Source organism: Ornithodoros turicata, chromosome 8 (assembly GCF_037126465.1).
Source record: "Ornithodoros turicata isolate Travis chromosome 8, ASM3712646v1, whole genome shotgun sequence".
Taxonomy (NCBI): Eukaryota; Metazoa; Arthropoda; class Arachnida; order Ixodida; family Argasidae; genus Ornithodoros; species Ornithodoros turicata.
Window position 1 is genome coordinate 17,003,896 of NC_088208.1, and position 14,536 is coordinate 17,018,431.

The window sequence follows — 14,536 nt, forward strand, 5'->3', positions numbered from 1 at the left end:
GCCCAGGTCGCGTTAAACTATAGAGCGTTAGTCGTGGCGTTGCCCACCTTAGCACCACCACCACCACTACATTACAAGTTGATGGAGAGGGTGATGGTGATGGTGAAGGCGATAGTACTCAAAGGATAATGTTGTTTGGGGGATGACGATGAGGGTGAGCTAAAAGTAGAATGACGAAAGGACGGCTGACAGAGACGAGGGGACTCCGAGTAGACGGAGAGGGAGACTGATGACTTCCTTTTCTGCTGTCGTCCTCTTCCTTCTTAGTTCGTTACTGCAATTTCTCTGCGCATAGTCGAGGACTGTCTTCGAAGGCCAAAATGCACCGCGACTACTTTGAACGTTTAGTAAAAACTGCTATACCGTTGTAAGGGGCACAGCGTGATGTGCTTCTCGGGGCAAGACGAGACACCGCGTGGGGCAAGATGAGACACGCCCTGGTAATGAACTATACAAATTAGTTTTTGCAATCCAAGCATACAAAGTAAAGCCCGTGGGCCCCTACACAACCGGATTGAGCCCACCGCTCACGTGATGTGCAGTAAAACCACACAGAACCCTGTGCTATTTTGCACAACCGTCCTTTGCAAACAAGGCAGCGCCAGGTGATGTGTCGCTGGTCGCTCGCTTTTGTGTGCGCTTCCGCTTTGCTGGGAATGTCCCAGGAAACAGGAAAATTTGCTGGAAAATCCTAGGCAACATGCGAAAAAGAAATCTCTGAGGAACCAGCGTAAAGCCACACGCTTAAAAATGAACTTCACCACATAGCACGCTCGTAGCCAACCATCATCCCGAATGACAACGTTCTCGCCCCTGATTTGCTGAAAACGGGAGGAGGAGCCTATTTTGTGCTCATTATGCGCGGCACAAAATAGGCTCCTCCTCCCGTTTTCAGCAAATCAGGGGCGAGAACGTTGTCATTTGGGGTGATGGTTGGCTAGGAGCGTGCTGTGTGGTGAAGTTCATTTCTAAGAGTGCACCTAACAGTTGACTGCCCCGTTTCACCTCGTGCATATCATCGGATGCATTAATTATTCTGTTCAGCATTATTCTAGATAGCTAAGAGTGCCCATATGTGCTGCAATTCTGTTCCATTGAATCATTATCATCTTGACGCTGTGCCGCTCGTAATATACTTCAACGTGTCAATATTCAATGAACGTGAACTTAGAACCCAAGCAATGTTCAGCATTATGCAAAAGAGAAGGTGCACCGTTGTAGGGTACCGCGCTTCAAATGGGGTACCGTACAGGAATTGCTCCTCTGGTAACGGAGTTGAATAATAGCTTAGGACAGTGCTTTCTAAGTCCAGCGACCCATCAAAAAATATATAGTATAGTGTGACGACGGCCCCCGCCCCACATATATACACACACACACATCGTCTTTTCTCAATGTCACAAGCTTTTCGACTTAGTGCGTGAAATGCAATACCACTCTCGAAACTTCTGCAATTGAACAGTTTGGGCAGAGCAACTTTCACACTGTAAGGAAAAAGGGTGTGAAAGGGTGGCAATTTCTATAGTTACCACCTAGGTCAACATAGCGTCTGATAAAGTGTGTGTAAAAGGGTGGTAAAAGCAATTATCATATATCCAAATTGCTACAGAAAGGCGTACACTCTAAATCTTTTCACGCCTTTAAAGGTGTAATAACGTGCATGGCGCACGCCTTTTTAGGTGTAATTTTGGTAACATCATAATGGAGCACGGTTTCGCACAAATTTTCTTTACTCTAGTGTTGTCTGTCCTCCAAAAATTCAATCTTGCAACATCTCAACATTGTTCAACACTTGACACTTGCGCGTGCTCGATTATCGATAGCGATGCACATATGCATTAGCTCGTATCTACGATATCCAAGACATTATGAAAGCAAGATTTGCACTGACACTTGATCTTTAGTAATGCTTTCCAAATTTTGTAAAATATCATCCTGGAGATGCAATGTTACGCAACCAGGTTGAATGTGCATAGCGCACACCTTTAAAGGTGTGAAAAAGTTTACAGTGATACCGTCCCACCGCTCACCGATTCAGAAGCGATAACACGTAGCACGCATATAACTTTGCAACGTTTTAGGCACAACATATGCGACAACTATTACCTCCTAAAAGGTGTAACTGTTCCACCCTTTTTTCCTAGGATTGCAGTTCCGGGTCGCCGTTGTACTGCGACCTTGTTATCGTCGACGACGACGCAGCAAGCCAATATATACAAAGTATACCGTTGCGAAGGGATGAAGGATCCCCATCCTTAGTATACTAAAGAACGTGCAGTTTCCAACCGTGGCCAAAATAAACCTCTACCCAAGAAACGTCATCATGACGTTGGTAGACAGACTGAAACCGAAACAAATCGGAAGGGGAAGGCTGGGTTCCGTGAATGGGCACTCGTTTGCTGCCTCCTATTGAAACAAAAGAAGGACAGAAGGTCGCGTCCCTTTCATGGACCATCGTAATCCCCTCAAGACCGTGGCTTTCGAGTGCGACCTTCTTCGCTTCTAGCTTCGAACGTAGTTCAACTCTACCAAATTGGTGGCGCTGTCGAATACTATGACGTCATTTATTTACAAACAGGGAGAGGTCTATTTGGGAAGTGACTTCAGCGGGAACTGTTGCCGTCCCTTTTTTTCAAATTCCCGAACCGCTTGGCGAGTCCCCTGGTGGTCGCGACCCGCAGTTTGTGAAGCACTTGATTTTGGTGAATCATAGCGACCACTTCGAAATATTTGACCACGAGAGGTGACTCTTACTTTACTGTTCCGAATGAGCAACGTTGTGGAAATAACGGGCGACCATAAGGGTCGCTAGTCCTGTAGTATAGACTGCAAACAGGTGTATACTAATTAATTTGGCGTCTGCACGGTGAAGGACAGATCATTTTGTTTTTCGTTTGCACGTACTGCAGACCCAGGCCGCCAACAACATCAGTAATTAAATCATGAATGGTGACGTCGTGAGCTGTTCCCCCATTTAGGCTAAGGGACACTATCCCAGTTCATCTTGATATATGGTCCGTCTGCATAAAAGTTGAGTAGGAGTCCCAATCTCAGGGTCGGACTTAATCTAAATGGCCTGCACGGTTTCACCAACGCTGGTCAACTTTGAAACGAGATCAAGCGTTGCTAAAACTTGAAATCGACGCTCCATTCTTTTTTGCAAACGCTAGTTCGTGACGTGATGAATGTTTCAGTAACTGCCTTTTTGTGAAGCACAGTTAAGCGTTAAATTCAAGCTAAGGGACCGTTGATCTCGGTTCAAATGTTAATCGGCGTTGGGGAAACCATAAAGAACTCAACTTCTATGCAAACCGGCCATGATCTGATGAGCTAGCATGACACGCGCGTGAATGTAGCAGGACTGAGGCTTTCGGTTCATCCAGGTGGTCTGTGTCTGCTAGAAAGTCGAAAGAGACCGAAAAGCCCAGCATTTGTGTGCAGCTGTGCACCAGGGTCCCGGGGGTGTAGGATAGCGGGGGCATCAATAACATTTCAATAATAAACGCACATAAGTGTGCAAGCGAGCACCTACAAAAAGAATAAGAAGAACGAGAAGCAAATAAACTCACCGTAGTATCGGTGATAAATTCCTCTGGTAACCCTGGTTCTGTTAGGCCTACTCTCCGGCATGGCACCAACGGCCAGGTTCACAAGCAAGCTTGTCAAGAGAAGTGTTCGCATAGCAGGGGCACCTAACAACCTCAAGTGCGGTTCCCGATGTACGCGGTATTTTTATAGCATCGCGGTGGACAATGCGCTTAACAGACCTTGTCCTCCCCGGCGGACGTAAGTGTTTTGTCCGGTGGCAGTGCCCGTGACCCCCGTCGTCCACTGCTCCTGCTCTGTAGGGCAGTAGAACTGGGTCCGCTCGCTTCCTTTTGTGACATTTGGGCGTGCGCTAACTGGACAACTGACGAATGCATAACGGGATCTTTATATTACGCCTCTACTCTGGTGATCATAAAGCATTGCGAAACTTCCTTTCTTTTCTCGCAGAATTTATTTGGTTATTGGCTGGCTCACAGTTCTCACGTGCATCCCCTGGGGGCGTTAATTGTCTGGAAGCGATATTGGTGTGTACATATAGCGCGCGCGTCTCGTGCGTCAGAACGTCGCGCACATCTTACCATCCGCTCATGCTGACGGAAGATTCTAGGGGAAGAGAAAGCTAAAAAGTGCTCACGGAGCCGAAGTTTCGCCCCATGTTGAGCATTCGCACGGTGCTGGAATATCGGGAGTGGCGTATTGCGCCATAGCAGACGACAGGTAGCAGACGACACTGTCCTGTCGTCTGCTACGGAATAACTCCTGGCTGTGTCGCCGCGGTTTGCAGTACACGTGAAGACACGGCATTGAGCGCTCGCACGCACGCGACAGCAGAAGGCTATGACGTTTTTCGCATCTTCCGCTATGGCGTACGGCTTCTGGTGACACTTAACGTAACTGCATAACACCCTAGTCAGACGACAAACCTATGTCCATTAGCGGAACGGCCGTTACTCCACCTGTAGTCCAATAATCATTTGGAATGACATCGTTCTCTGCCCTGATTTGTTCAAAATGGGAGACGTACACCTTTTTTGTGCAAGTATGCATTAATTACTGGCACAAAAAAGACGTACACTCTAAAAACAGATGGTGGTGGTGGTGGTGGTGATGTTGAAAGGGCTCTCTAAAAACAGAACTTCACCGCGTAGCACGCTGAGCGCCAACCATTGTCACGAATGATAGTGTTACCGCTGGTGATTGGAAGACAAAGGGGGCGTACGCCTTTTTGTGGCAATTTTCATACACTCTTAAAAATGAATTTCACCGCATAGCATGCTCCTAGCCAACCATAATCTCGAATGATATCGTTATCTGCCCTGATTTGTTGAAAACGGGGGGCGTACGCCTTTTTTGTGACAATTATGAACAGCATAAGTGTCACAGAAAAGGCGTACACCTCCCGTTTTCAACAAACCAGGGCAGATAACGATATCATCGAGATGATAGTTGGCTAGCAGCGTGCTATGTGGTGAAGTTCATTTGTATATCCAACTTGCCACAAAAAGACGTACCCCTCCCGTTTTCGAAAACACAGGAGAGCGAATGGAGAGTCTAGTCCAGGAAGGCGGTGGGATGGGATTATAGTCTGGTGGGGAAGGATAGGGGACCTCCTATCGAGATGGTTCACTGTGATGAGAACACTGTAAGGTAGAATGTTCGAATTCCCCATCAGCTGCGCTCTTAAAAATGAACTTCACCGCATAGCACGCTCAAGCCAAGCATAATCTCGAATGACATCGTTATCGGGAGGCGCACGCCTTTTTATGACACTTATGCTGTTCATAATTGTCACAAAAAAGGCGTACGCCCCCCGTTTTCAACAAATCAGGGCAGATAACGGTATCATTCGAGATGATGCTTGCCTAGGAGCGTGCTATGCGGTGAAGTTCATTTTTAAGAGTGTACACCGTTAAACCAGAATTTCGCCGCATCGTATCACTCTTAAAACAAAGCTTCACCACATAGCACGCTGAAGACCAACCACTGTAGAGAGTGATATCCCCATCACTCTTGATTTGCAGAAAAGGCGGGGCGTACGCTTTTTGTGTGTGTGTCAATTAACATTTCTGCAGAAGTGTCACAAAGAGGCGTACGCCTCCCGTTTTCAACAACTCACTCGGGCTGGTGGCTGGCTCGGAGAGTGCTATTTGGTGAAGTTCATTTTTAAGAGTATACCTCCCTGAGCTGCCGTCGTCCAGAATGATATCTCTCCGCTTATTGACTTCTTGAAAACGTCAAGTGTATGCGTGTGTGTGTGTATGCGTCATGTGCGTCTATGTGTGTATGCGTCATGTGTATGCGTATCGTGTGTATGCGTGTGTGTATCAAGTGTGTCCTCTCTTTGACATTACGTAAAATGCACAGAATCCAAACAAGGCAGATACGTCCATTTGCAGGAAATCAGGAGGCTTAATCGCTCCCACCGCTAACGAGTGGACGATTGGTGGGGCTCTCGTTAACACGGACACACGTGACACGGTTCACGTGACGCGCTTTTGTCGTTAACAAGGCGGATACGTCCATTTGCAGGAAGTCAGGTGAGAGAACCGTGCCATTCTGAATGATCGTTATGCAAGGCACATACGTCAAAGGAAACATATGAAGGTATAGTATATGTAGACACGTAGCGAAGAGGAGCAAAACAAGAACAGAAACTAAACTGACCCCGCAACCCTATCTGTCAGCTTCGTGATCAGCGAACAAAATATACATGCCGTGCTTACCGCTTCCGGACTGGTGCCAAAACGGCATCCGGTTTCACTGCCAACACGCTCTGCGCCAACCACTGTGCAGACTGATACAGTTATCGCTTCTGATTTGAGGAGAAAGAGGGACGTATACGCCTTTTTGTGGCAGTTCAAATTGCCACAAAAAGGCGTACGCCTCCCCTTTTCAACAAATCACGAAAGCGAAAGATAGAATTCTGCATGGCGGCTGGTTCCGAGCGTCCTTAGTCGCGGCAGGACCGGAAGTCTTCGTGGCACCGGAAGTTGTGGCGAGGGCTTGCTTATGTTTACCCGAGAATGTCATGTATAGTACACTCTTAAAAATGAACTTCACCGCATAGCACGCTCCTAGCCAACCATAATCTCGAATGATATCGTTATCTGCCCTGATTGGCTGAAAACGGGAGGCGTACGCCTTTCCTGTGACAATTATGAACAACATAAGTGTCACAAAAAAGGCGTACTCCTCCCGTTTTCAACAAATCAAAGGAGATAACAATATCATTCGAGATTATGGTTGGCTAGGAGCGTGCTATGCGGTGAAGTTCATTTTTAAGAGTGTAGGTGGTGTCCAGGAAAGGAAGAAGAGGAACGTGGTTGTTCCCCGTGTATTTTAGCAAAGTGAGGAAGAAGAAGAAGAAGAAAGTTAATTCTTCTCATCGAACCTATCTTATTGGCCTCAAGACATCATGCCCGCCGTGAGTTCATTTTTATTCAATATATCAGAATTTCGTCGTGTTATCACACCTGTGCTAACAGTGACAAACATGACCTTGGACTATATGACTTATGAATTCCACTGGGCCGTTCCCAGTAAACACAAAGTTTCAGAAGTGTTGCAGTAATGTTGCTGCAATGTTGCTGTGTTGCAGCAATGTTTCACAACCAAGCGCAACGTTGCCACAACATCATATTCTCAATGTTGAAGCAATGCTGCGGAGGTTATGTTCTGGAAACATTGTTAGTTTGCTTCTGCAGCAATGTTTCCAATGCAACTGTGACGGAACATTGCAGGGTTGCTGATACAATACTGTGGGGACAATGTTGTGGCAGTATCACAAGAATATTGCGGACATTCGATATGAAAAAAGGATAGAGCAATCACAAAAGAGCAAGATGACGCAGACAAGCAGATCTGCGGCGTTTATTCCTTTCGTGTTTCGGTGCCGATGCACTGCTCACGTATAAAATATAGAATTCTAGACTGCATTACATGATGGTGTGATTACCGGTGAATGTTGTTCCTGGAATGTTGGTGCAATGTGTAAATGCAGTGTTCCTGCAATGTTGTTTCTATGTTGCTGCAATATATAATAAGGGCAGACATTAGCAATATAACATCAATATGACATGGCAACATTGCTGCAACAACTTTTGTTGACTGGAACTTCTGCGCTACAATTGTACACTCTTAAAAATGAACTTCACCGCATAACACGCTCCTAGCCAACCATAATCTCGAATGATATCGTTATCTGCCCTGATTTGTTGAAAACGGGAGGCGTATGCCTTTTTTGTGAACTTATGCTGTTCATAATTGTCACAAAAAAGGCGTACGCCTACCGTTTTCAACAAATCAGGGCAGATAACGATATCATTCGAGATTATGGTTGGCTAGGAGCGTGCTATGCGGTGAAGTTCATTTTTAAGAGTGTAGCGCGGAACATCTTACGCCAGCTTATAAGTGTGCATTACACCGCCGCTTCAGAGCAACGTGTGCCGCGTTTCATTGGCCGTTTCGTTCGCGCTTTGTTCGACTCTATACGGGTGTAGCTCCGTATCGGGACCGAAAAGCATTTGAAAAATAAACGTTGTATACAAGTTTTATATATATATTGAAACTCAAACTCAGCTCAGGTCATATACACTCTAAGAAAAAAAAATGAGTAAAACGGGGAGTAATTGCAGCTTCTATACTCCCCTAGCCTGCAATTACTCCCCATTTTAGTCCCCTAACCCAACATTTAGTCCCGACATTTACTCCCCAGGACTGCAAATTGTCACTAAACCTCGCGAATTGTCTCCTGAATGCAACAGTCTACGTAAATATGTGCCCTTGGTCAATTTGAACGACATAAGGCTGTATATAACTCAGACAACGTAGCAATTTCCCAGCCACACAGAGTAAGAAACAGTTAGCGCATCTTTCTTCGAAAATTCTGCCCTAGTATGGCGCAAGATTTTATATCACTCGATATATCACCGTTGACGGTTTGCTTCAAAGTATTTTCATGCATGCACACGAATTATGTACCTGCGACTCTTACAACAGCGCGTGAAATGCGGTCTTCACTCTGTGACATCCATCTACTCCCGTGCATTTACTCCCGAAAGGGACTATTTTTTGTGGCAATGCACTTACTCTCCAAAAGGAGTAAAAGTACTCCTTTTTTTCTTAGAGTGTACCATATCTGAACATACGTATAAGACCTATAAAATTACGTGGTCTAGAGATAATAAAATACAGTATGAACTCGTTCAGAAAAGATTACTAAAAGAGGGTTCGAGTTGCAATGCATTTGTAAGCGATATTTCGAAATATTAACACATTATATATTAAGAACTCTCAAACGCAAAGACAGAATCGTGTTAAAGTCTGCCCACTGTGCGCAGTGCCACTGCTTTCGCTGTATTTCAGCTGCAAGTACCAGAGGTTGCACAGCTACTCGGAATTTTTTATCGTACTTATGTATCCGTCTGTAGACAAAGCTCTTTTACTGAATATACGGATATATTTTGAAATCGCAGCCAGAAACACACGCGGAATGACAGCGGTTTGTTGCAGGTGATGTTATGGGCAGTATATCATCACTCGAAAAACTTTAATATTTGCCCGCAAATACACGTGGATAGATGTGCACGTTCTTGCCGTGTCGCGGCCTGCTTCTCATTGACATGCACTTTGATTTGATATTTGATTGTTCAATAGATAAAATAAAAACACACACAATTGCTCTTGTGTGACGTATCGATTTTTGCTCGCCCAGACTGCTGTTGAAATCACTGGTGATGCATCCTACTATTTTACGGCTCGTCTCCGGAGAAAGGCAAGTTTTTCAATCCTGGAAAATTTCCGAACTATATACAGCGTCAGCTACAAGTCAACATCACCTAGATGAAGAAGCCCAGACAGAATCCCATAATATTCCCAAATCGATCATCCATGTCCGCATCTTTGGCAGATGTCCTACACTGTTAAAACAGAACTTCACCACATAGCACGCTCCTAACCAACCATCATACCGAATGATATCATTCTGTGCCATGATTTGTTCAAAACAGGGGGGAGGCGCCTATCTGGGACAAGATAATCTGTCCCAGATAGGCGCCTCCTCTCATTTTCAACAAATCATTGCACAGAATGATATCATTCGGAACGATGGTTGGCTAGGAGCGTGCTATGTGGTGAAGTTCTGTTTTAACAGTGTAGGGGAGTCCCATACGGATGTAAATATTGCCTCTTCAAGCCTGATCGCTTGAAAGACTCGGTCGGTACTTACATAATTCGGCGCCCTGTGCCAACCAACTCCACACTCTTAAAAATGAACTTCACCGCATAGCACGCTCCTAGCCAACCAGAATCTCGAATGATATCGTTATCTGCCTTGATTTGTTGAAAACAGGAGGCGTACGCCTTTTTTTGTGACACTTATGCTGTTCATAATTGTCACACAAAAGGCGTACGCCTCCCGTTTTCAACCAATCAGGGCAGATAACGATATCATTCGTAATGAGTGTTGGCTAGGAGCGTGCTATACGGTGAAGTTCATTTTTAAGAGTGCAGCCGTGCCCCCATCCTCATTTTTTCTTTCTTTCACGCAGCTGAATCTCAGCCCCTATACCACACGCATATAATAGAAAAGTGCATACCGATTCGGCATCCACATGGTGTCGATTAGCCTCCAGGTGCTCGGAATATTGATTTTACTGCTCTCCAAATTTGCTTGAATGGTTCGTCAGTGGCAAATTCCGCTGTGTAAAGCGAGCGGCGTTCTATAGCATTGTTCAATTGAATGGGGGCAGTTGAAGAAAAGGCACTCATTCAATTGAAGTATGCAACGGGACGTTGTGTGGCGTATGCCCTTCTTTTGTTTGTTCCCTTCATCTATTACCATGTTTTAGCAGGCGCTGTGTTCTCTTGACTGCGAAGATACGTTTAGACCACGGGAAAACGTTACAGTGATTAATTAGTCAATTGACGGCAAGCAATACGTTCAACTATTTTGTGATTCCTATAATATTGATGGATACAGATAAAACAGAAAATAGCTAAAACCAAGAGCCTCATAACGGAACCTCACGAGGTTTTCTCGTTGCAAATTGAGCTACTGCCTATATGACAGGTTGATGCTGGTCGGAACCAGGGATCGGAACCGGTATTTTTTTCGGTCCGGTTCGGGTTCAGGCATATTGGTTCAGTTCGGGTTTAGCTCCGCTGAACCGAAATTATCAGCTTGAACCAGTTCAGGTATATCGGTTCGGTTCGGGTTCGGCTCAGGGAGAACCCCCCACCCCCCACCCCTGCACACACACAGACAAAAAAAATCTGTCAGCGGTCGGGGCATTTACAGGGATTGGAACAGTTACTTTTTTCGGCCTCGGTTTAACCGGTCCACGGGCAGTAATTTCGCTACATGCAAGCAAGCTTACGCTCACCGTACATGATTGTAAGAGAAAGGTGTGAGATAACCGTTTCAGGTGAGCAAAAAAAAGGTCGGTCAGTAGTACAATTAATTCACCTCTTAACCGATTCCCGAACCGGTAACCGTATCAACTTTTTTCGGTTCAGTTCCGGTTCGGCTCAGGACAAGCAAAAAAATTGTTCGGGTTCGGTTCGGGTTCGTCAGAAAATAACGTTTTTTTCCGGTTTTCGGTTCGGGTTCAATTCCGGTTCCGATCCCTGGTCGGAACTCTGCTTTGAAATGACGAAATGGCATGTGATGACAACCTGTCATAGTCGATTTTATAGGTATATCTTTATCAGCTTTAATTTGGAGAAGCTTCCCTCTCTGTGTGAAGAGAATCCTCAATGTCAAGAGAGACCCATGTGTGGCAAAGTCGCTACTGAGGATGCTGTCCAAAATGAGCTAAGCTGTTCTCAATGTGTTCTAGTGTTGCCTGTCTAGCGTAGCCTGTTGAGTCTTTGAAGAAGGCTGGCCAAATGAGAATAGCCTCTGAGATCTTACGAGATAGCGCTGATCAATTTCGAGCACAGTTGAGGCCTAGCTTTCAGTGTGGCACAGTCTTGATTTGGCCCATTCCGCGCAATTAAACGATCGACCTTGGCCGTCCGAAATTGTGTGATCGCGTTCACGGAGCAAGCGCGCACAAAAGTGACTGGACTGGACGCACTGTTTCAGACGACAAAGGCCTTGTAATGGCTCATACTCAACGCTCAACTACGAGGGGTGTTCAAGTCAAACCAGGACTTTCTGTCTCCTGAGTGTACAAATGGCTCGCGCTACTTCTTTTACATCATTTTCACACCCGACAGGCCTCCGCGTTCACCACGTGGTGGTCCAAAGTTTGTGCAAAACAGACTACGCCTGCTAGATAAGATGGCCGACAACGAGGTGAGCGCGCACATCGAACAGCGAATTGTCATGAAGTTTCTCGTGAATGAAGGCGTAAAGTCATCTGAAATCCACAGGAGACTTCAGGCTCGGTTTGGCCACGATACACTTAGCCGCAGCAAAGCGTCTGAGTGGTGCAAATGGTTGCGAGACGGCCGTATATCAGTGCAGGACGATCACGGCCGGGGTGGCTCAGAGCCCATGCAGTGTCAGAGTTCCCGAGAACATCCAACTTGTGCGGCGCCTGATCCTCCAAGACCGACGGATAACATGTCCCGAACTGGCTCGAAAGACGGACGTTTCTGTGGGAACGTTGAACACTATCATTCATGAACACCTCCAGTTCCAGAAAGTTAGTGCCCGTTGGGTCCCGTGGCAGCTGTCCGCGTTTGACCGGCAGAGAAGACTAGAAATCTCCCAAGAGCTAAGGTACCGTTTCGACACTGAAGGACAGCCGTTCCTTGATCGGATCATCACGTGCGATGAAACGAAGGTGCACCATTTCATTCCTGAGTCTAAACTCGCATCAAAACAGAGGGAGCATCCGGGCTCGCCAGCACCCAAGAAGTTACGAAACACCACGTCTGCGCGTAAGGTCATGGCCGCGGCTTTCTGGGGCAAGTCTGGCGTTGTTCATGTTGATTTTCTGCCCAGTTGTACCACAATCAATAGTGCATATTACTGCCAGGTTCTCAGGGATGTGCATAAGGCGCCGAAGCAAAAGCGGCCGGGCCTCATCACCAAAGGAGTCCTTCTCCTACAGGACAATGCACACCCGCACACCACGAATTTCAGGACACGCACGTACCTTACATGAACTTGGCTGGGGGTAGCTGCCACATCCCCCTTACAGTCCAGACCTCGCCTCCAGCGATTTCCATCTCTTCGGGCCACTGAAGGCGTTCCTTGGGGGCTGTCACTTCAGCTGCGACGACGAGGTCAAGAATGCGGTCCGATCATGGCTGCTACACGCCAGTAAAGATTTCTACGCTGCTGGCATGCAAGCCCTCGTGAAACGCTGGAACAAGAGCGTTAGTGCAGCTGGAGATTTCTCGTCTGTAAGTTCATTTTCCTTTTGCGAAAAATGAAAAGTCCCGGTTTGACTTGAACACCCCTCGTAGAAAGAATGTAGGAGAACCTCCAGTAACTTCAGGCTCTGAGGCCAACCTCTCTGGGAGAATATGGGGAAAAGTCCCGATTAGACTTGAACACCCCTCGTAGAAAGAATGTAGGAGAGCCACCAGTAACTTCAGGCTCTGAGGCCAACCTCTCTGGGAGAATATGGGGTTAGGTAATTGTAGGGGCCTTGTTTGTATTCAAAGGTCTGTTGTACACGAGAATATTACTGATAAAGCGCTCCGGTAACGCTCTGTAAGTCAGACTTCCGATCTGTCAGTAAGCATTACACCTTCTGGAGTATTATAATATACGTAATACTTCAACTAGAGACGCAATACAGACATATACAGACACAAACACGTTAATAGAATTAGTGTTATAACGCATAATACAAATGCTCAAAAGCATTACATTAGTAGTACAGTCGACCCGCGTTTATCTGACATCCAATTATCCGGATCCCGCGCTATCCGGCAGAAAAACACGGGGACGGAATTCACTCCATGTATTTCGCCTTCGTTTAACCGGGCTTCAGCTTCCGGCATCGGACGGAATTCTCCGGGAACGGCACTGCACTCTTAAAAATGAGCTTCACCACATAGCACGCTCCTAGCCAACCATCATCCTGAATGACAAAGTTCTCGCCCTAGATTTGCTGAAAACGGGAGGCGGAGCCTATTTTGTGCCGTGCATAATGGCCACAAAATAGGCTCCGCCTCCCGTTTTCAACAAATCAGGGGCGAGAACGTTGTCATTCGGGATGATGGTTGGCTAGGAGAGTGCTATGTGGTGAAGTTCATTTTTAAGAGCGTGGGAAATACACATGAGTCTCCTTCTATTATCCGGCGGGCAAGAGGTGAACGTCCGACCTGAATGGTTAAGCGCAGTCCAGCTTCCCTCATGAGTCATCCGTGTCACCATTACATGTCATGTACTATTTACTGATCACTCTGTTGTGTGACACCGAGGTGGCCACACAACTGCACTGCGTGGGTGCCAGCCATGCCTGCGATGCCTGCGACCACGGGAACGACATGCCAGCCGAAGAGAAGACGGATAGGAAATATGTTGGCGTCGATCAGCATGAAGAAGCATGTGCACCCATGACTGACCAAGATATTGTTAGTAGCGTGACAGTGTTTGACTCTCACGTGAATGACTCCGATGATGATTCTGAAGAACCTGATATTGTGACTGTACGGGACGCACGAACCGCTCTGCGGACTGCTTTGGCGTTTTTCGAGCAACAAAATAACGTCGTCCAAGTGGGCACTCTTTCTAAAAGTTTAAAAGAAATTGAGGCCTACTGCGGCTTTAAGCAAACCTCTATAGAGAGTTATTTCTGTCAGTCCTCGCAATGAAGCAATACTGGCTCGTTTAACGATGTTGATTCCTGTTGGTTTCAAATATTCGGATCCCGCGCTGTCCATAATATTTTGGTGGGAACCGCGGGTGCCGGATAAACGCGGGTCGAATGTATTATAATGCGGAGTATTACTGCTATTGCTCACCACTGGTAACTGGTGGTCAGGAGGTGCAAACAAGAATCCAGAATCTGCGCAAACTGCT

General features: G+C 46.4%; 1 protein-coding gene across 1 annotated transcript in view; it reads left to right on the top strand.

Moving 5' to 3' along the window:
* The first annotated feature begins 6,061 nt into the window (after positions 1 to 6,061).
* The window catches only part of LOC135365998 (neutral amino acid transporter A-like), a 35,965-nt gene continuing 27,490 nt past the window's right edge, over positions 6,062 to 14,536 (top strand). Inside the window, exons 1-3 of the mRNA XM_064598647.1 lie at positions 6,062 to 6,086; positions 6,893 to 6,973; positions 9,263 to 9,322. Coding sequence (XP_064454717.1) covers positions 6,965 to 6,973; positions 9,263 to 9,322 — 69 coding nt within the window. The 5' untranslated portion in view covers positions 6,062 to 6,086; positions 6,893 to 6,964. The remainder of the gene's footprint in view (positions 6,087 to 6,892; positions 6,974 to 9,262; positions 9,323 to 14,536) is intronic.